We start from the raw sequence: 26848 nt of genomic DNA, 5'->3' as shown, positions 1-26848 counted from the left end.
AAGCAGTGTGTAGTTGGGGTCACATTTCAGATGTTTATGAGTTGTTAACAGCTCCACCAAATAGTGACTTTTCCTCTAAACTTCTCACATGGTTTCCTTTTCATTAAATGTTCACATGATGCAATATTTCATCAAAAATCAAAGATTAGAGGAAAAAATCCAAAAACTGAAAACAGAATATAAAGTAGTTCAAACTAGCTCTACACCCAGCAGCTACAACAGTAACATGCTGCTTACACACTGATGCTACAGTATTAATAATCTAATGATGTCATACATAATAATATATCAGTCACAGGGATCAAACCACTACTTTTACTGCAATACTTTGACCACATCAAGCTGATAATACTTATGACCTTTTACCTAGGTAGGATTTGCAGGACTTGTACTTTTAATGGAGTATTTTTACATTGCTATATTGGTAATTTTACTCAAGTAAAGGGTCTGAATACTTCTTCCACCACTGTAAACATTAAGTCAATAAGGAGTTTACTTCTGAAGTGCTAACCGGAAGTCATACTTGAGTATTTCGGTTAGCTTTACATATTTACCAGAGCAAGGTTAGCAACTAGCTACCGGTTCAACTGACAGCTTGAGTGAATTAACAGAAACTGGAATATCGGCTCGGACTTTAACGACCTGTGACTCTGTAGTGTTGTCTTGTGTTGAGCCGTCCCACATTCTGGGGGTGGGGGCGTTGTGGTGGAGCCACGTGTACAGGAACTGAAGTCTGACAGCTCGCAGGTCTGTTTGACTCTCCCAGCTAACACTTAGCGTCTGCTAGCTGCTGCTCGCATCTCTCATTTCACAGCTGTTTCCTCTGTTGTGATCGAGCTCGACAGGTTGGTCCTTCTCTGCGAGAGTCACCGCTTATATTCTGACTGTTTACTTCTACCAGCTAATGATAGTTTTAATGTCTTATTAGTCTGCCTGTGCTAGCCGCTTAGCATAGTCAATTACGTTATAAAATAATGAGAATGACGTGACGCTGACTGTGAACGTTATTTACGTTAAGGAACCGTTGGTGTCCTTCTGAGCACGTAGTTTCAGTTTATATATATATATATTTGCTTTCAAAGAGGTTTATTGAAAGAGATATTTAGAAATGTTATAAAGTTCAACCATTGATAATGCTATCACACAACCAGAACCTGCAGCTGAACGCCATCCAACTCGCTTCAGCGTCTGATAATGAAATTGGTACTTAATATTAACTAAATGTCAAGGACTTCCAGTTAAACTAACGTTATAATCTTACAGTATGTGGCGTTCATTAAACGCACCATGTCTCGTAGCAACATGTTGGAGGCGTTCACTTCCGCAAAGTTTATAGTTTATGACCAATAAATAAACCTAGAGTTGCGACGATTAGTTGATTAATCGATTAGTTGTCAACTATCACATTACTCGCCAACTATTTTGATAATCAATTGATTGTTTTGAGGCATTTTTTTAAGTTAAAAAGTCCAAATTCTCTGATTCCAGCTCAAATGTAAATATTTTTTGGTTTCTTTATTCTTTCTATGACAGTAAACTGAATATCTAAACAGACAAGACATTTTATAGATCAAACAACTAATCAATTGATTGAGAAAATAATCAACAGATTAATTGATAAGTAAAATAATTGTTAGTTGCAGCAGTAAATGAACCAACTGCAGTTTTAAAGTTAGCTTTGCTAGCTAGCGTGGCTTTAATTTGTTTCGCTTTTACCTGCCTCTATTTCTGTATATCTGGATGTGAAAGGTTTGTGTTGATTCTTGCTATTTGGATTTTTACAAACCCCTCGTCCACACAGTAATGTTTGTAATAAGGCTGACATGAATTGGTTTGTCCAGGGAATGTGTTGCCATTATGGAAACTCCGATGAGTCATTAAAATGGTATTTAAGTTGAGGCAGCAGTGTAAAAATTGTACAAGCACACTTGATGCCGTGCATCACATTATCTTGTTATTGCCTCAGATAACTTAAGTTGATACCTTTTTATTTTCATAATAAGTTCACTTTATAAAATTAACGTTTACATTTACCCTTCCACAGGCAGTCATGGCTGTTTGGAGAAGACTTTGGTGCAGAAACCTCTTGGCTGTTTCTCTGCTTTTTTACATCCTGCTCCACACCTTGGATGTTCATGCACGACCAGCCAACATGTCAGCCTCTAAAGACAAGAGTCCAGCCAGCAAGGACGATAACGAGATTCTTCCCCAAGACCACATGAATGGGGTGAAGATGGAGATGGACGGCCACCTCAACAAGGACTTCCACCAGGAGGTTTTCCTGGGTAAAGACATGGAGGAGTTCGAAGAGGACTCGGAGCCAAGGAGGAACAGGAAGAAGCTTATTGAAATCTTCACCAAGTAAGACATTCTTTTTATTCTTTGAGTTGCAGTCAGGAGTAACAACTTTCCTGTACTAGATTTTGATTTGATTTAATCGACATATCAAAATATATATATACACATAATGTCATATACTGTGACAAATACATATTCATTGAAAATGTAGAGGATAACACAATAAGGTTAAATGCTAACTTATTTCCATTGTGGTCAAAAGATAGCAAGACAAGTCACAGATGACTAGGGTACCCTGTGCCATTGCATATGCTACAATTAAAAAAAACAATACATCCTTATACATATGAAATTACAAAGCGGCGACTCCCATCTTGAGTGTGGCCACTTAATTAGGTGCACCCACATGCCAGAGTCATGCTTGAGTGTAGCTGCAGATCAGGTTCTTCAGGATTCACCAGCATGAAGTGTGACTGCAGTTGTAGGACTTAATATCCCAAATGTTTCAGCACTAGATTAGCTAAGAGACAAAACCTTTAGGGGAAAAAAGTCCCGTTTCCTGTGATAACTATACTTGTCACTGTTAGGACAAGCTGCTTGAAGATGTGTTGGATTTAGATAAGGCTGCAACTAACTTGTTTGATGATTTATTTTCTCAATTAATCCATTAGTTGTTTGGTCCAGAAAATGGCAGAAAATGGTGAAAAATGTTGTCACTTTTTTCCAAAGTCCAAACTGACATCCTCAAATATCCTGTTTTTGTTCTGAGCAACAGTCCACAACCAAAAGATATTCAGTACTGTCATAGAGGATTAAAAAAATCAGAAAATATTCACATCTGAGAAGCTGGAAACAGAGAATTGGGACTTTTTTTCTTCTTAAAAATAGATTAATCTAATCGTTGGCAACTAATCGATTCATTGACTAATCGTTGCAGCTCTGCTATACTCATGAGTGTTATAAGGATGTGTTGGGTTTAGATGTGGTTCAAGTGTGTGGCAACAGCGTGACATTACAGAACACACACAAGTTGAGAAACTGAACTGCATGTTGTGAAACCCCAGTGTGACTTTTTTTGCTAAGTCATTTTCCACTTTGTTGAAGGCCAAATGCAACTGTAGAAGAAAAAAACTTTTACTAAAGAACAAATTTGAGGAAACAGATAAGTGCACCTGCACTTTGAAAGAAAGCACTTGTGTTGAAACAAGTTGTGCAACAATTTCTCTGCATAATATACAGTTACAAGTCATGGTGCCGTTGTTATATCAAAGAGTAACAAAGGAGGGAAATGCAGACCTGCCAACCCTGCACGAATTTTTTGAGTAACACTTCGGCGACCTAGATGCAAATTACTGCTGTTCGCACAATGAATTATTGTACATAATTTGCATACTTGTAGCAGTCAAACAAACAAAACAGTGAGGGAAGCACTGATATGGAAATTCTTGATACCATTAACAGATAGTCTACAAAAATACCCGCAGATGCTGTGAGTTGGTCATTTATGCCTGTTTGTCCAATTGCCTTTCACCTGCCTAAACACAGCTTACCAAGGAACACACTTTCACTCAGGCTACACACTAACCTACCACTACTGCTGTATTTATGCCTGGTGAACAAGCAAGCTAGCTTGCTAATTACGTAATGTTAGGCTAACGCTATTAATGTTCAATATTTTCCCAAGGTTGGCAGGTCTGCGTTAACTTAAGTCGCAATTTAAACTTTCCACATCCACATCCTGCGCTGGTGGAACTCTTCCTCTTCTGCTTTTCAGCAGGCTAGATGCTGCTGCCTCTTGCTGTTAGACTTGATTACCGCACGTGCACGATTGAACTTACAGGCGCCACCAGCTTTTTGCATAGTTAAGAGTGACAAATCATACCAGCATACTTTGATGTCAAAATGCGTACAGGTTGGCAGGTCTGGAAACTGAAACTTTTAAAACTAATCCGTGTCTCTGACTTGACAAATTTTCCCTTTTTAGGAAGAAAGCTACTTGACAAATCCTCACCATTCTTTCGTTATTTTACCTTAAATGGTCAGGAAACATCTATGTTAAAGGTATTGGTGCTTGGCAAGTTTTAAACGAAAGCACCAGATGGGACACAAGCCAGACTGATATTACATCATATGGGTCATTACAGCTGATAATATGTAATTAGCAATTCAGTGGAGCGTTTAATGAGTGTTAAAGTTCAATAACTCAAACTTTTTTAAATTTTCCTCTCACAGAGTTGACTTCAACAAGGACAGGAGTGTGAGCGCCAAGGAGATGCAGCGCTGGATTATGGAGAAGACGGAGGAGCACTTTCAGGAGGCCATGGTGGAAAACAAGAACAGTTTCCGATCTGTTGATCCAGATGGTGACGGTGAGAGGCAGCAAGTAGAAAGTCACGTCCACGTATAGTTCAGAACACTCTGAACTCTCACTTGTCACACTTGTGATCTGTCGTGTTGCAACACTGCTTCATAAACTAATATATATTTTCTATTTAGTCAAAACCCAGATCCTAAATTCATGCTTTGTCTGTAGGACACGTGACATGGGATGAATACAGAATCAAATTTCTTGCCAGCAAAGGTTTCAACGAGAAAGAAGTTGCTGAGAAAATAAAGAATAATGAAGATCTGAAGCTGGACGAGGAAAGTAAGTAGAGAATTTTATGGAATATGTTGTAATCTTTTCAAGAATATCTGAGAATATGTGTGGAAGATATCTCGTTTAAACATATCTAACATACCTAACAGCACTCAGTTTCACTGTGCTTTAAATATTTCTCTGATCTTCTTCATTGCAGCTCAGGAGGTTCTGGAAAGTCTGAAGGACCGCTGGTTTCAGGCTGACAACCCTCCAGCTGACCAGCTGCTGAATGAGCAGGAGTTCCTGTCTTTCCTCCACCCTGAGCACAGCCGAGGCATGCTCAAATACATGGTCAAGGAGATTGTGCGCGACCTAGGTACGTTTTACTTACCCAGTATCTGAATCATGAGCTTTAGTGTTTAAAACTTACATTAACTGGGTTTTTTCTGCAGCAGAAACAAGCCGTAAACACGGACATGTTATCACTTTTCAAATTGATGTGGCAAAGTTGTCAGCAAACAGCAGCTTATGTACACATGCAGCAAATACAGAACATTTTGAGTCATGTTTGAGGCCATGTGATAAACATGAGTCTGCTAAATGGTCGACTTTGTTCACCAGCTAGTCGCTAACTTTGTCTGCTGTTAGGTGTTGGAGGTCGTCCACAGTGGATGTTTAAAGCTTTTTTTGTTGAAAATAGCTGCCTGCTGTGTGTTAAAGTATTCGATGAGAGCACTGAGAGTTAGTCAAAACAGTGAAGTTGGTCACTGGAGAAACCAAAACAATGAGCTAAAAGTCACTGAAACACTCCATTGAGCTGATGGGAACTCAAAACTACTGATTATAGTAACTTTAATATACACATTGTAGGATATTTGAGATGTATGTGTTGCAGTTTTAAATATCTGCATTTGTGTTTACATATAGGGAGTATTTTGCTCTTGACCTCTTAAAGTGACCTGGTTTTGTGTAAATATAATAACTCAGTTCAGGTAACCTCATAAGCTCACACTCTAATGATAAGAAAGCTGACGAAGCTGAATTAGCTGGTGTTGAACTGGTTACTGGGTTATATAAACATCCTACTTCTTCTCTGCTTTCGGTTCACGCTGTCTGCACAAACAGCTCTGCATGGCGTCATGGGTACCTTTTTTGGCATTTTGCCTCAGCAGATGGCACAGTAGGAAGTTAAAGGAAACATGGCAGGGACATCAAGGTTATGTGGTATGCCTTAGGCCAGAAACTAATGATTTTGTGGATTATTTGATTTACTGTTTGATCTATAAAATGTCAGAAAATAGTAAAAAATTCCATTACGAGTTCCCAGAGCCCCAGGTGGCATTTTTAAATAGCTTGTTTTGTCCGAACAACAGTTCTCAACTCACGGAACAAATTTACTATCATTGAAGACAAAGAAAAGAAGGAAATCTTTTCATTTGAGAGGCTGGAACCAGCAAATTTGAAATTGCTGCTGATTGAGTTTCTGTAGATCGATTAATTGTTTCAGCTCTAATATACTTTATAGACTTATATCAAAACATGACGATTAGCAGTACTTTCACCATCTGTCAATAAATATCTCATCTATTTATGTCATAAACAGAATAGTCGAGTCAAGTCAGTTTTATTGTATATCCCAGTATCACATATTTGTCTCAGGGGGCTTTACAGTCTGTACAGAAATACATCATCATCTATCTTTAGACCTTTGATTCGGATAAGGATTATAGTGAATCTGTATATTGGATGTTCAAATGCTAAATACACGTAAATGCTCATGTGTATTTGAATATTAATATTAATTAGTAGGGATGCACAATATTATCGGCATGTCATCGGTATCGGCCGATAAAAGCTCTAAAATGAAATATCGGCATCTGCAAATTCTGCCGATTATGAGAGGCCGATATGTCCCCTTCTCCTCCGCCGCCTGACTGTGCTTCCCTCGACGGACTGTGTCACCCTGACGGTGCTGGTGCTTCCTCCGCAGGCTCCAGCTTGGATCTGGTTGGATCCAAACAGAGAGGCGGGGCTAACATTAGCTGGGAGGCTAGCGGAGGCTAGTTGGCTGTGCTTCCCTCCGGTCATGCAGCGGCTAACGCTCCGCTAGCCTCTCAGCTAACGTTAACCTCGGCTCTCCATGTGGATCCAACCGGAGCACCGAGCCCCGGTTTGTTATTCAGGTTAAAGTGGGAAGAAGCAGCGGGTCTGGCGGGCAGCTGAGTGAAGTGGAGCCTGCAGAGGAAACACCAGGACCGTCGGGGTGAAACAGTCCGTCAAAGAGCTGCTGAGTTCAGCTGCACAGATAGGAAACACTTCAGCTGACAGGATGTATCACTCTGTTTTGGGGGGGGAAAAAAACAACTTCTTTTTGGTTTATAACGGTGGTTGGCAACCAGCGTATTAGGTGCATTACCGCCTCCAGAGTGTGGACCAGAGATTACATCCTACACATTAATCTTGTCTGTCTCATAAACTCAAAGAAAACTACTGCTCCACCCACTTGGCAGGTTCATTAAAGTTTTAATGCTGAGCTCCTGAACTCCAGTCTTCCTAAATTCTTCCTTCATATATTGTCTTTCTTGATCATACTTAGTACAATATGTGAATATATCGACATCGGCAATGGGCCACAATGAGTTGGAAATATTGGCATATCGGATATCGGCGAAAAATCCTATATCGTGCAACATTATCCTGTGATGAGGCCCTTCATGAGAATGTATCTAAACAAATACAGAGTGTAAAATCAGATGTTTGTTGTGCTTTGCTTGTAGACCAGGATGGTGATAAGAAGCTGACACTGTCAGAGTTCATCTCTCTACCTGTGGGCACCGTGGAGAACCAGCAGGCTCAGGACATCGATGACGACTGGGTCCGAGAGAGGAAGAAGGAGTTTGAGGACGTGATTGATTCAGATCGTGATGGCATCGTAACCATGGAGGAATTGGAGGTATATAATAAGAAAGAAAAGTCTTTTTTTAATATAGTCTTTATTATCTGATTCTCTATATTTGTTGTGAAGAAAAAAATCCAGTCAATATTGCTGTGTATCCAGCTTGCTAAAACATTTTAAAGGATAGGTTCACAATCTTTCAAGTGTATCTTAAAACAACAGTCAGGTATACATATGAACTGTTCATACTGGCTGTTAAAAGATCCCTTTCAAATGTGCTTTCAATGTAAGTGAAGGGGGGGCAAAATCCACAGTGTGTCCACACAGTCATTTAGTGCAAAAATACATTTAAAAGTTGATCTGAACCTTATACGAGGCTTCAGCAGTCTGAGTTAGTCATATCAAGTGGATATCTGACACATTTACAGTCTTTTTAGCATCAAATTCCCTCTTTGTGTTTCCTCGGACAGTGTTGAGCTGTGATGGAAGTATAACAACAAAAGACGGACTTTAGCACTAAAAAGACTGTAATGTTGAAAGATATCTACTTGATTTGACTCATTTGGACACTGAAGCTTCATATTAGCTTCAAATAAATTTTTAAATACATTTTTGCACTGAAGGAGGACTGTGGATTTTGGCCCCCATCACTTATTCAGTGTTCATATGGGCACCTGACTGTTGTTTTAAAACAGACTTGAAAAATTGTTAAACCGTCCTTTAAGTTGTCAACAAGGACTCATAACACATCATGATGTCATTTCAACTTTGTGCAGTCAATCAGAGTGAGATTGAAACTTCGTTGAGAGTTTTTTCCTCCTTTCTTCTTCTGATATGTCTTCCTGCGTGATGTTCAGGAGTACATGGACCCGATGAACGAGCACAATGCTTTGAACGAAGCCAAGCAGATGATCGCCGTCGCAGACGAGAACCAGAATCATAATTTGGAACTGGACGAGATTCTCAAGTACAGTGAATACTTCACAGGCAGCAAGCTCATGGATTACGCCAGAAATGTTCACGAGGAGTTCTGAAGAAAAAAAAAAATCATCCTTTCTCTCTCTCTCTCTCTGTCTGAGACATCCTACATCTGCTTCAGGGACAAGCCTGTCTTACTGACGAGAGAGGGCGACTTAAAGATATGATAGGATGTTTTAGTGTGCAATTCTGTGTTTAAAAGTCTAGTCTCAGCGGCCTCTTTCACTGCTGACTCCACTTAATACACCCCTCCTTCAGCCCTGGATTGTCCACTATCAAAGACTGTTTTTAATGGATATCGAGTGTTGGGCTTTTCCGTGAATTTGAGACAATGCATCGACTCCAAATTGATTTGTGTTCTATTGTGAAATGTGTGTATATGAGGAATTTTAACCCTGACTGGATTTTCTGTTTCTGGTGCAGTGGTGAGGGAGACGGCGCAGCTAGGAGAGATATTTGGTCTGAGCTGGTGTGTCTGTACACAGTGTAAATATTCATCGTTACATACCAACATCTCTATCAGAGAGAAAAGCCGAAAAAATAAATATAATGCTGCTGAAAGGAACAACAGATATATCAATATTATCATGAGTCTGGTAACACCTTCCCAAAAAAATCTAAAGGTGATTTTTATCATTAGTGGTGTACAAGTCCACTAGTTTCCATGATGATATTATCCGTCCTACTACTTATAAACAGGGTATTTATGGTCTGTGTTTAAAAAAAGAAACAACTTTTAAAAATTGCTACAGTAACATTATCTTCACAGACTTTCATTAACAAGCTTTTGAGAGTTCTAATCACTGAAAATGTAGGAAAAACAGATTAAAATATGACAACAAAGTGCCTTTTTCACAGCAGATGTTTTGACTCATTGAAGGAAAAGAACAGGTGTCACTGATAACGTTAACGACAGCCTGATTAACATAATTAGTTTAACCTGCGTCTGACAGGTCAAAATGTCCCCTGTGATAAAGGCCTATTGTTTTGTTCTTCACTACGATTTAATCGTCACGCTCGTGTGAAAATGTGGATAAAGATTTATTTATTTGATCAGTATGATTTGGATCGGCTGCATCTTTGAACTTCACACAGGTGTGTACGTATGAATGCTTTATGGCAGCACAGGCTGGTTTCATGGTGTCCTTTTCTTTCTCAAAGGATCGATAGTTTACTCTTCATCATATTTACTCGTTAATGTTTGAATGCTCTTGGTTAATCCATACAGTTTCACCTGTACGTGGTTTTTAAATGCATGGACAAACAATGAAATTAAACACATCAGTTTAGTTGAGATTTACCCTGTGGAGTGTTTGGATTTACAGTCTTCTGTCCCTGGTACTATTTGGATTGTAAAATAAGATTTATGATGACAGAATGTGAAACAGCTTTATAAAAGTGTATTGCAAATATACTGGTAAACAATAAATATTTCTTATCAATTAAAAACCACTTGGATTTCTTTAGTGTTCAGTTATTTGCTGTATACAGATTGGTGAGTAAATTTAGGTTTTAGGAAAATAGGTGCTGCCAGAACAGCTTCAGTAGACTCTCTGGAAAGGAGGGAATTAAACACCAGACTTCCACAAGATATTCCCTCATCTGGTAATGATGATGTAGCCTAAAGTCTGCCATAGGTCTGGTCCCAAATTTGTGCTAAAAGTAAAAAATTTGAATTGAAGTGAAAGATTAAAGTAAAAATCCATCACTTCTGCTCGTACTTGCAGGCTCATGAATAAAAACTATCAAACTTTTTATGACTTAAAAATGCTCTTAGATGTAAAATAGTTCCAGAGTTCATTCAGGGTAGATCGTAGATGACTGCAGCACAGAAACAGAGCAAAGCATGCTTCTGTTTTCTGTCTTATTGTGCAAAATATCATTGGTCGATAAGACAATGAATGATGAATTAGACATGAAGCTGTATAATTAAAAATAGAGAAGTCTTAGCCTGCCCATTAATTGTATCTGAATATTTGAACAATTGCTTAGAACAAAATTCACTTTATGATTTCTATGCAACAGCAGACTGTTTTTTCCATTTCAGCCAATTTATTACTTCAGCCCTATTTATGTACAGTATTTATAATTCTATTAATTGATTTAACAACACTAAACCAATTGTTGCTTCAGGTGCAGCAATCACACTTTGTTCTTCTCAGTTTATTATTTTTATTCCAACAACTTTTGCACCAACAACTAGTCCCACACGCTTACAGCTAGAAACATGGTTCCACTTCTAAAATGTTGAGTGTGTTTCCACAGTTTAAGCTATTACTTTATTTTTTCTTACATATTTCTGTGATTATTTATTTATATATATGTATGTGTATATATATTTAAATTTATAATGGTAGCCTATGGGGGGAATTGAAAAACTCTTTGTAACTTTGAAACTCACATGCTCGGATGGATGTTGGCCAACAGACCCAAAGTTTAAAACATTCAGCAAACTTTGAATATTCAAAGTTGTGTTGTGATACCTTTTGTACTTTTGGGCAATTTAAGTCCAAAGTGAGGGCTTTTCCAGCAGTTTTCAGATCTTATCAGTGTGTGGTGTATATATTATTCCCATAGACATTATAGTTTCTTAGTTCTAAACCTTAATTGATAGGGAGAACAATGTCCAGCTCTCACTCACTGCAATACAAACTGCAGTTGGTCCCTCTTGTTTCTTAAACTTACAGATTCTCTCCCCCTTCAAACACTGTGTAAACACATTAAACATTTTCATCCTCAACTTATCTTGCTGCCACTAATGATGTATAAATCTCTGGGCTATAAACTTTAGTTTCAGGCAAATCAATTTCTCCTCAACAAAATGGGAACTTTTTCTTCACATATCAGGGTTAGTCTACTGGCTCTGCGGTTTAAGCACTGTTCTTATGTTCAGCTTTCCTGTGGGATTACAAGGTTGTGGGTTTGATCCCCGCTCCTGGCAAGACTGCTGTTTTTAAGGAAACGCAGACACAGAGACACACAGCTGGTTCCAATCAGCCGATAGAGATTCTCTCTCTCCCCTTTAACTGTAAGAACATTCAGACCTTCAGAGGCTTCATGTTTCATTCACAATTCAAAACTGCTTCAGTTTCTCTCTTTCTCTCACACACACATACGCACGCACACACAGACTTATCTGATCAATAAATCTATGACAATATGTCTTCACATAGGGAAAGAACAAATATTAAAACAGTAAAAGCATATGATTATTTGTACACTATTATTACATTTACACACTATTAATACATAAATCACTATTCTATTAATGTATGAAAACTGTACTATTTTAACTACATGTTCAAAATATAACACAGTAAATAGTAAAGAAAATAAGGAAAATACTATATTTTTGCAAATAATTTCTTTATACATTATTGTAAATAAACATGTTGCACATGTTGTAAATAAAGTTATTATCACTTGTATGACGTTAGTGACATATGTGACTGGGGACCCGCCAGGGGCCTCGACGGGACGTTGAGAGCCTGACATATCAACACATGAAGAACTTAAGCACTTATTAGCGCATGAAAATAAAACCATAAATGTGCCAATAGAAGATGAAGAAATAAAGAAAATCAATACCCTGCAATTAACATCCAAATCCTCAACCTTTGTGTCAAAACACAAGAAGAAAAAAACTAAAAAAAAGGCATTTTTCATTTCTCATTTCATTTCACATCAAGACTTGTGTAAGCAATGTCGCACTGCCCGTGTGGTCATATCGTTCGGCTGGAACTCATTGAAATTTGCTTTTCAACCTGTCACAAAACATCTTAAGATTTGTGATTGCATCTGAAATGGTCAAGGGCTTAAAAACAGAATTATGAAAGGATGAAAAGTTTGACAATATTGAGTTAGACAAATTAATCAGAAAATTAAGACCAAAATATGACTCATAACCATATGAGGTTATCATGTGGAAATATAGTCAACCCTAATTTTATGGTACAGAAAGTAATTTTAAAAGTTACCATACACTTAAATTAAATTCTCATTTAATATTTACCAATACCCCCCACTCCCAAAAAGTTTAAAGGTGCTGAACATACTAACAATGTACTTAACCTATTGATTATATATAATTAGTGCAAGTACAAATATACTGAAATACACTTTTGGACACTTGACTCTGTGATTTTGAGACACCATTAAGTTATAATTAAGTCCCCATCCACTTTAAATATTTTTTTCTTCTCGTTCCTTTGCTTAGATGTTTGAGTTCCACTGTGCAGACTTTGACCCTCTGGTGTTATAGGATAAAACACGCAGTTGCACTTTAAAGGAAATGAAATGACTCAGACTGTGCAATTAATTACATTATTGCACTTGAAAATTGAGCATTTTTCCAATGCAGTGGACTGATTTAGCCTGGGACTGTGCAATCTACTGTGCATGACATTTGAGGTTACTGTATATATGGTGCATTGATTGAGAAAAGACCTGGGTTGAAGCAGTTTATTCTATATACAGCATATAGTACAGTATCTTCTAATCTTTATATTGTACTGCTTTCATATGAGAAAACAATGTCCACATTGTTTTACAGAATTTATTTCAAAAATTGAATCGTTATTTTTGTTTTCTTAGATGTTCCTGGAGCTGTCTCACCACCATCCACTACTACTTTTCATTTTGTCCAGCGGTGAGTACTGTAGCTCCCTCACTTTTTGTGCATTGCATTGTTGGAGAATATTATCCATCAACAGCACACACAAAAATCAATCAAAAGTCAATTTTGTCACTTTTCCATTATGAACACACTAAACACTTAAACCTGCTATATAGTGAATGACTGATCCAACTGTGGTGAATGATGAATGAGCAGAATACACTGAAACTTAGTGACTCTTTTGTCCACTCTACTGCTGTGTTTTTTAGATATATATGGTATGGTCTGAATATACATTCATGTTTCTATCTCCAGTGGATTCAAATGTGTTTTACTTCTTTAGGGGAGATGTCAATCAAGGACAGTCTATACAGGCCCACACAATCCTAAGTAGAGGTCTAATCAAGCAAAATAAGCCAAAACTCCTCTGTGGGTCTATCATTAAGGACCTTTAAACTGGGAGAAGCAGAAGAATTTAAAAACGTATTGTTATGACCCAGCCTAAGAGAAACCCTGGCGCAACATGAAAATGACACTCCCTCGTCCCAGCTCCCAAGAAACAGCAGCAACAACGGACTTTTCAGCCCTTTAAATGTTTATTTCATAGTTGTAGTTTCAGGGTGAGTTAACAGCAAAACAACAAACAAAAGGGAACTAAAGCTAATCAACCTAAAATTACTTATTTAAACATAAAGAAACAAAAATACAAATCACTGACTTAACTCCTAACTTAACAGAAACAGGAGAAAAGATATTAAACAAAAATGCTATCCACCCCTACAGAAACTGGGCTGTTAAATATATTTACAAAGTTATTTACAATACTAGTTTCCTGTTATATTTCTATTGAAAATAAAACATATTTAAATAAATATTAATATTGATGAATTAGGGCCCCTGGTGGCCTTGGATGTCTCCAACATTGGTTTCTAAAATAGGGGAAAGTGGAACTTGAATTATTAGAAACTAAATTAAAGACTTTTAACATATTTATTTGTAATTGCATTTTAATGAGTTAATTACTATATGCTTTTAAATTACGCACTGTAAAACTCAAAATAAAAAATATATACTTCATATTGTTAAATTTGCTAATTAATAATTGTATTTCTTTGATCTGTCTTTAAATGTTTAATGATTAAGCCTACATTTAAAAAGGATATTACAAAATGAGTATTTAAAAGCAGCAAGAGCTCTGATTATTTTTATAGGTTATATTTTGCTCACATGATGTGACTTCCCAAACACAGCTGTGTTTCATCAAATTACCACAAACTAACCAACAAACAGAAAAACATATCAAAAACTTGGGCCAGGTGTTTCAGTACAGGTGTACTTGGACGGACGCCTGACACGCTCTTTTTATTTTTCTCTTTTTTTCATTTTTTCCTTAAGCGTTAATTAATGATAAAATGATGATGCGAAATACAGGACTGTAAAACACCACAGAATGAGAAATATATGTAACATCTGTAAAGATCATGTTTGCTGAATTCATTGTTATAAATGTTTTAGAGATTACAGCAAAGAGAGAAAGCAATAACCATGTAAAAAACAAGTGATGTACTCTGAATATATGTACTGAATAAGTAGCGAATGAGTATTTTTATTCAAGTGTAATACACCCAAAACTGCCCAGAAACATGGGATACAAAATAATATTTACATCACCTGTAGAGGCAAGAAAAATGAAGGGAAAGCAACCCACACATGTTATGTGTAAGACACATTACATCAGATAGAAACATATGTTGGTGTTAATGATTTAACACAAACTGAGCTGATGTCAAATAGACTGGGATGTCTGGTGGATATTTTCAGGAAAAAGTTCACATTAAGATCCTGATAAAAGGAAATAACTAACAGCCACTTTCTGCTCCAAGAAAACTTAATTGAAGTTAATATCAGTGTCAATACAGTTTATACATATTAATTCAGCCCGGCGGAAATCATTTCGCTACTTCTAATAGAAACAATATTCTAACAATAAAGCATAGTCAGTGATCAAATGAAACCAGAGTGAAACTTCGTCCATCATTTAAGCACAGGGAGCTGCCAGTGTCACTTCCAGTTTCCAGTTCACCAGTTGTTCACTGGCAAACAGAGTGAACAGTGATTGAGCAGCTGTCTTCACTCAGCAGTCTGAGTGTTTGTCTACACAGGGGGACACAGAGACACCGAGGCACCAGGCCAGAGCCCAAACCCAGGATACAGAGGTTGAGTGAATGTAGTGTTGAAGGTGTGGAGGTGGATCAGTGTGCCAGAGGAGACTCTGTAGAAGGACAGAATGCCAGCAGGACAGTCCACATACACTACTACTCTGTTAGAGGCAGAGGAGGGGATGAAGAGGGGGTAGGACGAGGAACGGATGGATGTGCGTATCCCATTGTGACGGACATGGTAACCAAGAGCAGAGCAGTCCAGAGTCCAGGACTGATCATTAAATCCAAACAAACAGTCAGAACTGTCTCCTTTCCTGCCGATCCCTCCGTAAGACACTGCTATAAGAACTCCTCCTGTCCACTCTACCTCCCAGTAACAGCGACCAGTAAGGCCATTTCTATACAGCAGCTGAGGACCTACGTCAAATCTGTCTGGATGATCAGGATATGGCTGATGCTGTCCTACACATGTCACCGTCCTGTTGTTGTTAAACAGTTTGAGGGTTGTGTTTATTGTGTTTGTATCCGGTGTGAGTTCACAGATATCTGATGAAGAAAAGATGAAACAACACAGCAGCAGTTTATCATCTGACACACCTGTTGGATTTATTCTCTGTTTAAGTTCTGATCTTTTGTACATTTCTATCAAGTTTGACAATGATGCATTTTCTAAGAAATGTTTTACTGAATAAATACCACAAAGATCAACTTAGAATTTAAAGAGAAAAAGACTGTGTGCTGTTAAGTTGTCATGAATCAAATAAAATCCACACTTACACTTCTTCATACCAGGTTTTAACCTGTGCTCTCCACCATGATCCACCCTGGAGGAAGAAACACAGTTAAAATGGTTTTCTATCCAACATGAGTCCTAACTGCTGGTTAACATGAAGCAGTGTTCCTCAGTTTGTCAAAGAGATGCAGAAACAGGCTGCAACTCATCTGTCTCAACTGTGTGCTGCATTCTTTAACTGAAGTCTGTGAGGAAAAGACGAGAAGAAGAAGATGTGATGTACGAATATGTCCTCCCATGTGATAAATCAGAATATTAAATATTGACATCTGCATGTTGTCCTGAGGATAGAGTTTGTCATGACTTCAATATCAAAAGGAGACTGAATTTCAAGGTGAATGTTAAGGAGCAATTTTGAAATTATCAAAGAATAAATACACCTATAAGATAGCAAACCATTTTAATGCAATTATATGCATTTGTTTATTCGTTTGCTTTCAATATATAATTATAAAGGTTATAATAATAATGATAATAATAATAATGATGATAATAATAAATAATACAGGAAAATATGTGACTTGGAGATGTATAGTAATTCAATATTGAAAGGAGATTGTATTTCAAGTTGATTAAGGAGTAATTTTTCAGTTGGAGAATAAATGCACCTTTAAAACATCTTACTGTAATTATATGCATTTGCATTTGGTTTGAATATATAGGCTAATAATAATAGTTGAAAGACACTGTAAGAAGCAACAAGGACAAGTTAGGAAGTTCTAAATAAAGTTCATGATACAAGTGAACCTCTTTATAATAAACATTAAATACATCCATAATAAAATAATATATGGACTCTCCTCTGATGAGTTAAGGGACACCAGGAGAACAGGAAAGTTTCACAAAAAAATAACTTTAGGTCGCCTTACTAGCTTTTTCCTAAGGTTTCACTCACATCACATGGTCTTCAAACTATTATTTCCATGATCAAGAATGAACATTTATGTTCAGCATCAAAGTTGTTTACCTGAGAGTGTCCACCTGTCTGTCCATACCTGAGAATGTCCACCTGTCTGTCCATACCTGAGAGTATCCAGTCTCCAGTGTGGATCCTCCAGTCCAGCAGACAGCAGCTTCTGTCCTAAGGCTCCTGGATGATTGTAGCTCAGGTCCAGTTCTTTCAGATGGGAGGGGTTGGAGCTCAGAGCTGAGGCCAGAGAAGCACAGCCTTCCTCTGTGATAAGACATCCTGACAGACTGTAATTCAGAAAATTAAGTTAAGTGTTTCAGAAAATCATGTTAGCAGGACAATCCTATAGATGTTGACCATCTTCACTAAGATGAACCTAAAGCAGGATGAGTAGGATATTGAAGATGAACTGTTTATATGAATCCTGACCTGAGAGTTTCCAGTGTACAGTGTGGACTTTCCAGTCCAGCAGACAGTAGCTTCACTCCTGAATCCTGCAGGTTGTTGTTACTCAGATCCAACTCTCTCAGACTAGAGGACTGAGAGCTGAGAACTGAGGACAGAGCTGCACAGCTTCTCTTTGAGAGGTTACAGAAACCCAGTCTGAAGAAGAATTAGTGATTAACACAATCAAAACTTTTTGTCATCTATACAATTAAAAAGACATTGTTTGACATTATTCATTTATATTAATTCATCCACTTACAGAGCTTTATTTGAAACTTTGACCACTGGTAGCAGCCTCAGAAGAGCCTCCTCTGAAGCAGAGTATTTCTTCAGGTCAAACACGTCCAGATCTTTTTCTGATGACAGTAAGATGAAGGCCAGAGCTGACCACTGAGCAGGAGACAGTTCATCTGTGGAGAGACTTCCTGAACTCACATACTGTTGGATCTCTTCCAGTAGAGAATGATCGTTCATTTCATTCAGACAGTGGAACAGATTGATGCTTCTCTCTGCAGACTGTTTCACATTGATCTTCTTCTTGATGTACTCAATTGTTTCCTGATTGGTCTCTGAGCTACTTCCTGTAGGTGTCAGCAGGCCTCGTAGGAGAGTCTGATTTGTCTGCAGTGAAAGACCCAGGAGAAAGCGGAGGAACAAGTCCAGGTGTCCATTTGGACTCTTCAAAGCCTTATCCACAGCATCTTGGTAAAGGTATTTTTCTGCAGATTTGTTTCTAAATAGCGCAAAGAAGGAAGGCTCTGACAGCAGATTGACTCCAGAGTTGATGAACGTCAGATGGACATGAAGAGCAGCCAGAAACTCCTGAATGCTCAGATGGACAAAGCAGAACACCTTGTCCTGGTATAGCCCTCTCTCCTCTCTGAAGATCTCTGTGAACACTCCTGAGTACACCGCGGCTGCTCTGATATCAATGCCACACTCTGTCAGGTCTGATTCATAGAAGATCAGGTTGCCTTTCTGCAGCTGCTCAAAAGCCAGTTTTCCCAGAGAAACAATCATCTTCCTGCTCTCTGGATTCCAGTGTGGATCTCTCTCAGTTTTTCCATCATACTTGACGTTCTTCAGCTTGGACTGAACCACCAGGAAGTGGATGTACATCTCAGTCAGGGTCTTGGGCAGCTCTCCTCCCTCTCTGCTTTTCAACATATCCTCCAGAACTGTAGCAGTGATCCAGCTGAAGACTGGGATGTGGCACATGATGTGGAGGCTTCGTGATGTCTTGATGTGGGAGATGATTCTGTCGGCCTGCTCCTCATCTCTGAATCTCTTCCTGAAGTACTCCTCCTTCTGTGAGTCCGTGAACCCTCTGACCTCTGTCACTATGTCGACATACTCAGGAGGGATCTGATTGGCTGCTGCAGGTCGTGTGGTTATCCAGACATGAGCAGAGGGAAGCAGTTTCCCCCTGATGAGGTTTGTCAGCAGCACATCCACTGAGGTGGACTCTGTAACATCAGTCAAGATCTCATTGTTGTGAAAGTCCAGAGGAAGTCGACATTCATCCAGACCGTCAAAGATGAACACAACCTGGAACTCTTCAAACCTGCAGATTCCTGCTTCTTTGGTTTCAGTAAAGAAGTGATGAACAAGTTCCACCAAGCTGTACTTTCTCTCTTTCAGCACATTCAGCTCTCTGAAAGTGAACGGAAATGTGAACTGTATCTCCTGGTTGGCTTTGTCTTCAGCCCAGTCCAGAGTGAACTTCTGTGTTAAGACTGTTTTCCCAATGCCAGCCACCCCCTTTGTCATCACTCTTCTAATTGGTTCATCTCTTCTAGGTGAGGCTTTAAAGATGTCCACTTGTCTGATTGTTGTTTCTGCTCTGTCTGGTTTCCTGAATGCTGTTTCAATCTGTCTGATCTCATGTTCCATGTTGACGTCTCCACTTTCTTCCGTTATGATGTAGATCTCAGTGTATATCTCTTCTAGGAGTTTTGAATTTCCTGCTTTTGTAATTTTCTCGAACAAACACTGAAATTTCTTCTTCAGCTTTGATTTGAGTTTATGCTGACACTGGGCAAAAATCTCTGTGTGAAAACATAAATAAGAGAGTAATGTTAGAGTAGGTTTTAGTAGTTTTGTAATAATTGTGCACATTTGATTCATAACAAAATATTTCCTCAGATCAAAATATTGTTCATATTGTGATGAATCACACAACAATTGTACAACCATTTACACCAAAACATCCTCCTGAATTTGTTTAAGTCTCCCCTCCAGTATTTTCCCATTGGTTTCTGAAGTAGCCTCAGCAATGTGCCTCCCAAATAGTTGGAGTACAACCTCTGGTCCCCTTTTTAAAAATGGGGATCACCAAGTTCACAGGCACTGTCCCCAACCTCCAAGTAAGACTGTGTCACCCAAGATGGCATAACAATGTCCAGAGCCTTCACATATCAGGACAAATCTTATCCACCTCTGGCATTTTACCACTGTGGACATCTTTGACTACCATAGTAACCTCTACCATGGAGCTGGATGAGACTTTCCCCAAACTTTTAAGCTAAGCCTCCTCTGTAGAGGGTGTGTCAATCAGGGTCAGGAGTTCATCAAAGTATTGATCCACTGTCCGGCAATATCCTCTATCTGCTTGCTAGAACTTCTTTCAGGTCAACTTCTCCATGGCCTCCCAGAACTAACCCACCAGTTTTGTTTCCTTGGCTACAGAAGCTTCAGTCCTTTAGGCCTCCCAATACTCTTCTGCTTCTTTGAGAATCCCCTGAACTAGAGAACTGCATTAGGATTGGGATGCCGCGGGTCCTGCGGGACCCAACACAAATCTTGCAGGAGCAGGCGGCTATAACTTTGCTGCGGGTAGTCAAAAAAATATACTGTGGGTCCCAGGATTTAACCAGCACTGAAGGCCGACTCTCACAGAGCCAGGCTTAGTGCTCAGTCAGCGCTCCTCCTGGTGCTCCGATACAGCTTCCTGCTGCTGCTCCTCCTCACACACATACACATACACTCATGATTGCATTGCTGCTGCCACCTGCTGACTTCACCTGAACAAGCAAGGAACAGAAACACCAAACAATGTGTGCATATTGCATTATGCCATACCACAGGTTATTACTACTTTTGCGCTCTTTTAGGAGGTAACGGAGGAGTTGCATGCCATCATCATTAGGAGTGCTACTCCTGATCAGTGCGTTAAAAGACACAGGGAAACTAAACAAAATAAAAGAACCTCAGCAAAACAAACAACCACAGCCAACAACACATGTTCAAAAATAATATGTAGGCTAAAATAGATAAATACAATATAATTTTGCCCTAGAACAGGTGTACCCTACTTATTGCACTAGAATAACTGTAGTTAGGGCTCTACCCTGAACCAACCAAGCCTGAAAGGACTCCTCCTTCAGGTTGATACCAGCAACCTTCTGGCCAGAAGTAAGAGCAGCTGCTCCTGTGATGGAGGTTTGGGAAATGGCCGTACCTTTCACCCTGGGAAACTTCAGAAAAGGACAGAGTTCAATCCTTATTCAGGAGTTTGTTTTCAGAGCTGGCATTATGCGTAGATCTGAGTCTAGCTACATCTAGTTAGTACTGCTCCACCTCCGGCACCAACTCTGGTTCTTTTTCCAACAAAGAGCTGACATTCCACATTCCTGGAGCTGGTTTTCAAAGCTTAGGGTAAACATGCCAGGGTCATTGCCTTTGCATGACACCCATTTGGCAACACACCTGACCCATATGTCCAGTGTTGCAAGTAGATCTGGCCATCAGACAGTCTCTCTACTCTAGGTGAGGCACCTTGCTTACAAAGGTTCTCATAAAGATTTTCACCTGGGACTAATTTGCCTTGGGTGACCAGGAGCTTTTGTCCCTGACAAGAAAAGCTTCAATTAAGGGTCATGGTGATTCTCAATGTCCGCCAGATTTTTGATATTATAAAGATTCAATATCCTCACTTCTACTGTATCTGTTGTTATTGGCATGTAAATTACCTTATCACAGTTTAAAAGTATTCTGTTATGTAGTTATATTCTTTTTTAAAGACTTACCTGCAGGTTCGTAAACAGTGTTTGATAAATTCTCCAAAAGACTATTCTGATTTATCTTCACCAAAACCATTCTGGTCACTTTAATAGTGTTTATACAGTAGTTTTGGACCATTTGATCCACTGTGTCCATTCTGTCGGCATTCTCTAGTTGACTCTTTCGGATTGCTCTGAAGCCTTCGAGGACCCCCTGCTGCTGAAGGTACCACTTGAACATTTTAAAGTCCTCGGCTCCCAAATCCTCCAATGTTTCCAAGATCATCTCTTTAGGTGTCGCCATCTTTTCTCCCTGCCAAGACCCCAAAGAGATCAAAGGAAAAATTACTTTTCTGAATTTGAAAACATTCCTTTTTTTCAGGTTGTTTAGTTTAAATGCGCAATAATAACCCAGAGGGGTCATATGGAGAAGTTGGGATGAAGAGCTTTGCTCAAGTACATCTCAGTGGTACTGGAAAAGTACTGACTTTTCACTCTCTAAATCAGAAAACAATTTGTAGACTCCAATAAAAGTGACAGCATTTGTTTTAGAAACCGCATTAACTATATTCCTTTTTATAGTTTTATTTTTGTCCAATTGAGAGATCATATGCAGCAAGTTACAGTTAACTTCTGTTTAAAAACTGATGACATGCATATACTTTTAGTCAGCTGTGTGGCAGGAAGAAAGTACTCACCAGGTGAATTCAGACCCACATCTGGTCACAGGGTCGTTCTACCTTTACCTGTAGAGGAAACACAGAGAGAAGCTGCAGCTGATTCTCCTTCGTCAGTCCTTCATCATCAATCTGAGGATGCTGCCACACTCTCATAACTTCACAGTCAAAGTCCAAAACCATAAAGATGATATTAAACCAGTGAACCCTGCAGCAGAGGTCAGCTCCAAACACACAGGGGGAACCTGCCAAGACTTTCTGTGAGGACATTAAACAATGTCACAGTGCAGCAGTATTCTGATTTCACTGGAATCTTATGTTTTTCTGTCCAAAAACAAATCATTATTCTTTGTCTGATATGTGCGAAAAGGAGCAAACCATGCAGAATATTTAAAAAACTGAAACCTTTAACCCATACCAAAATACATTATCTCTATCTTGTCATAAAATTGCTTTTATTGTCAATTAACTGACTACAAAGCATTTATTTAAACAACATGATTCACTTTTAATGTTTTTTAAAAGGTAAATGTTTATTAAGATAACATGTAAAAATCAGTGCCAGTGTACCTTAACCCTTTAACACCTAGTGTCGGTTATGTACTGTACTATATTTGGCAAAGATGTACTATTTGAGAATGATCGTAATTAACTTTTTATTGAACTAGAGGTCTGAGCTAGATATTATGCTCCTCTAGGTAAAATAGACAAAATAATCTAGTTAGACAAATTAATAGACTGCCACAAAGTCGAGCCTAAACATGAACCACAGAATTAAACAAACGTTTGAAGAGGTTGAATTTCACCTTTGGCAAAACAAAACTTTTCTTATTTATTCTGGCATTTTGTTCCTTCCACCAATGCAGTAAACAAAGCAACAGAATTCATCATTATAACTTCCATCTCTGCTGCTATCAGATCATTTTAACACCTGCTGACACAAACATGATGAAAACTGTTGGTTACATACCTTTAGATGCTGAAAATAATAGCTATATGAGTGAAGGTGAAATTAAGTAGCAGCTTCAACCAGGGAACCAGTGTTTCAACTATAATAGTACAGGCTTGGCGGGCCACCAGGCCAACGAGAACCCCCGCCAGGCCCAAAAATTTTTTTTTTAAATGCCAAAAATAACGCCAAATATCCATTCATTCGAAAATCAATAGCGTTTGGGAGAATCTGAGCAGCGCTGTTTCGAAACGTGAGTCCACGTCTGTGTCGTTGCCTGGGAAACTGCAGGTACATAACTCCTTTTAAGGAATAGGGCAGAACGTAAACCAGTGAGTGGTTAAACGAGAGAGCGGGCATCAGAAAAGTGACAGTGAATGTGAGCAGAGCAGAGGAAAAGGTTAGCAGTAAGGCCATATTTAGACCAAATCAGGCGGTGCGACGTGTGAGGGCGTGTTTATTTGTCCTCTGGAATGTAACTACATTGAAACAATCAGAAAATAACGTTTTTTGATCTGATTCACCAGCATCCTCGCTACCAGCGATCCCTCTCTTCATTCACTCTCTAGCTTGCTCGACCACTGCTGCTCTCTTTCTCTATCTCTCTCTCTCACTGGTGCTCTCTCTCTCTTTCTCTCGTCTTTTTTACAGTACAGACTACAGTGTGTAAGTTAATAAATGCTGCAGCTTGGGGATTAGCTCTGAAGTTAGCAACAATGAATTAGCCTAACCTGTTGATTCACAGTCTCTGTATTCATCTTCAACCTGAAGTGTTTTTTAAGGAAATCTTATCACAGAACAGAAGCTCTGGAACTTTGGAAAGAAAAACCTGCAACCAAAGTCAAATATTAACATTCCAGATAGCAGGTTCAACAAACTCTAACCCTGAACTCTGAGTTGATTAACCATAAGATGGGAAACTCTGAGTTTTCAGTTTCAGAACAGCTCATCAGTCAGTCCACTCAACTCTGAGTATGTTCACTCTACATTAAGCACATGTGAGGTGATTGAGAAAAGCAATCATCGATAGAGCTCCAATACTACAATTCACCAACAGGCAACAGGTAAATAAAAGGCACTGTCTCCATTTTAATCCAGTGGACGATGTAGAGATATTAATGCGTGTGTATACAGACGGTGCATTTATCTTTAAAAAGAAGAACCTGAGTCAGAGCGGAAGAAGTGTCAATAAATTAACAGAATACATTTTTAATCTGATAGGGAACAAAACACAGGAGGCAGCAACTAAAGATGAAAAATATAGTTTAAGATTTAAAAAATATATGGATCAAATACATAGAGACATGACTATAAGCTGACAATCTGATCCAGTAATAATGTGTTTTGTGATTTAGACTTGAAAGGTTAAAATGCAGTGGATTTTAAATGTTTAGACGTCTATTTGTACATTGGCTCAACAGCATTCAGTGATGCTGCTTCATCCTGCTCACTCAGAAATATTAACATATAATCTCCAATACTGTAGGAATGATGTTCCATCAGTGAAACCAATAACATCATGGGTGATAGAGATAATTCATTGATCCTACATGTCTAAAGCTCCATACCGATTTTTACATTTTAAACTTACAATTATACATTATGTGCAATAAACATTTCAGTGCATGAGCTGCTCTTACAAACTGACAGCTGTCTTGTGTGCACAGTGTTATAGCAGAGGGACATGCAGAGGTTTTATTCTGAGCTGAGGCTGAATTCACGCTGTGTAATATCCAACGTGAAGGCAAAAACCGTTGTTCAAAGAAATGACTGATGCGCACAAAAGCAGTAACCTTAGATAGTCCTGAGTAACTAAACTCATATCAAACCAGGATTTTGATTTTTTGATACGTATAAATGATAATGAGGAAATGAAACAATTTGTCTGCTTTCGCTTTCAGTAAACAGGGCCCCGGGAGCCTGTACTACGAAGCGGGAGTTGGAGTTACTGGAGTTAGCGAGGTAACTTCAGGTCTGGGTTTTCAGGGTTACGACGGTGGTTCACTTCTTACCTGTGTTCATCGCCATGGTAACTTATGCTGAACAACTAACTTGCTCCGGCGCAGACTGATGTGTACGTCCCGTCCATGATTGAATCACATGATCACGGCCAAGCAACATCTCGACCACTGACCAATGGTAGAGATCACTGCAAAAAAAAAAATAAAATAAAAAAAAAATCATAATTTCTACAGGATCTCGACATGGACAAAAATCCTGAGTTTACAATAAAGTGACAAGTTAAAAGAAGCAATATATCGATGGAAAGAGCACAAAACATCCTATCTGCAGAATTTTCCGATTGGCTGATTTCACTTTGGATGATGAGAAAAAGGAAGGCTGCTCATATTCAGTCTGTCTGCAAGATAATCCCGTCCTTCGTTGTGACAGAAAAGTCACACAACAAAACAAAAACACAATACAGAGTCCCTGGATGTGTAGGGAGGCTATAGCACGAGTGTGTTACACAATCACTGAACATTCACTTCCAGCGGACAAGGAAGCAAATACACTGAATTTAGGGAATTCTGACCCTAGTATACTAAAATGTAGTAACTATTACATTTACTACATCTATTTACTTGAAAACAAACTTAATTTTATTTTAAATTTAATTTTAATTATTAACTTAATTTAGAGCATCGTTTTGTAGAACCTCTTCCAACTTGCACCAAGTGCAAAAGCTCCTATCTGCACTTTGCGAGGCATTAATACCTAGTCGATATTGTTAACACATAATAGGGATGTGCAGAGAGCCCAGTATTTGTATTTGTATCTGTATTTGTTGAGGCAGCAAAATTATTTGTATTTGTATTCGAATAAAAGTGGACAGAGGCTTAAAAATTGCTTAAAAATACACTTTTAATTTTAGAAACTTAGTGTTGCAATAAGTGTTCATGAAGCGTGTGTCAGGGAGTGATGTCCAAATTAGGAAATGTGCGTCATGTAGCAGGTGGATGTGACTCCCCTCACTGAGCCCCACTGATAGACGTCACAGCAGAGAGACACTGAGATAGCGATGTAATCGACCTGCACTCTGGTATTTGAAATGGTTTATTTTACTTCCTGAAAACAAATAATTTTTGAAATATTTGTATGAAACAAATATTCGTAAAAAAAAACCCAACAACACTATTTGTAGTGTAATAATGTAAAAATAATGTATTTGTATTCGGGCACACCCCTAACACGTGACATAATAATATAGTCCAAAAACAGTGTATTATATATTGGGTTTCCTTAACAAATAGCATTCTGCAAGAAAACAAGTTTTTTTAAGTTTTCTCAAAAAAGTGCATTTTCAGATAGGAGATTTTGCTCTTCGGCTATCGATATATATTTATAGGTCAGTAGAAACATTCAGTTTTTTCAGACTTTCTATTTCCACTCTGGTTTTAAAACAGATCTTCTACCAAACAGAGAGATCGTCTACGTCACTAAACACATAATGGTTATTTTAGCTGCATTTTAACTGTGCGAAGTTTATTTTATCCCTGGACTGACAGCTGACAGTGTGGAATATTTTGACACTCTGATTCCA

At 38.5% G+C, this 26848-nt stretch overlaps 3 protein-coding genes across 5 annotated transcripts; 1 reads left to right on the top strand and 2 right to left on the bottom strand.

Moving 5' to 3' along the window:
* The first annotated feature begins 531 nt into the window (after positions 1–531).
* On the top strand, positions 532–16226 carry sdf4 (stromal cell derived factor 4). 3 transcript variants are annotated; one of them, XR_006095858.1, is made up of 9 exons: positions 532–845; positions 2045–2361; positions 4531–4667; positions 4832–4945; positions 5097–5255; positions 7657–7832; positions 8633–9848; positions 13347–13401; positions 16073–16226. XR_006095858.1 is itself a non-coding variant. In XM_042409384.1 (7 exons), the coding sequence occupies exons 2-7, from the start codon at positions 2051–2053 to the stop codon at positions 8807–8809; spliced, it is 1074 nt and encodes a 357-aa protein (XP_042265318.1). In that variant the 5' UTR covers positions 532–747; positions 2045–2050; the 3' UTR covers positions 8810–10215. The 3 variants fall into 3 exon arrangements, 2 of the variants coding, with proteins under 2 accessions (XP_042265318.1, XP_042265317.1); XM_042409384.1 differs by lacking the exons at positions 13347–13401; positions 16073–16226 and having other exon boundaries at positions 532–747; positions 8633–10215; XM_042409383.1 differs by lacking the exons at positions 13347–13401; positions 16073–16226 and having other exon boundaries at positions 8633–10215.
* Positions 13946–16749, bottom strand: LOC121895870 (stonustoxin subunit alpha-like). The gene is made up of 2 exons (XM_042409385.1): positions 16308–16749; positions 13946–16076 (listed from the first exon to the last, which is right to left on the bottom strand). The coding sequence occupies exons 1-2, from the start codon at positions 16315–16317 to the stop codon at positions 15523–15525; spliced, it is 564 nt and encodes a 187-aa protein (XP_042265319.1). The 5' UTR covers positions 16318–16749; the 3' UTR covers positions 13946–15522.
* Positions 16478–25426, bottom strand: LOC121895725 (NACHT, LRR and PYD domains-containing protein 3-like). Its single transcript, XM_042409147.1, has 7 exons — positions 25320–25426; positions 22380–22427; positions 21709–21994; positions 17940–19728; positions 17663–17836; positions 17392–17520; positions 16478–16508 (listed from the first exon to the last, which is right to left on the bottom strand). The coding sequence occupies exons 3-7, from the start codon at positions 21983–21985 to the stop codon at positions 16478–16480; spliced, it is 2400 nt and encodes a 799-aa protein (XP_042265081.1). The 5' UTR covers positions 21986–21994; positions 22380–22427; positions 25320–25426.
* Positions 25427–26848: the final 1422 nt, after the last annotated feature.

The sequence above is a fragment of the Thunnus maccoyii genome, chromosome 4 (assembly GCF_910596095.1).
Source record: "Thunnus maccoyii chromosome 4, fThuMac1.1, whole genome shotgun sequence".
Classification (NCBI taxonomy): domain Eukaryota; kingdom Metazoa; phylum Chordata; class Actinopteri; order Scombriformes; family Scombridae; genus Thunnus; species Thunnus maccoyii.
This window is presented reverse-complemented; position numbering and strand designations above follow the sequence as displayed.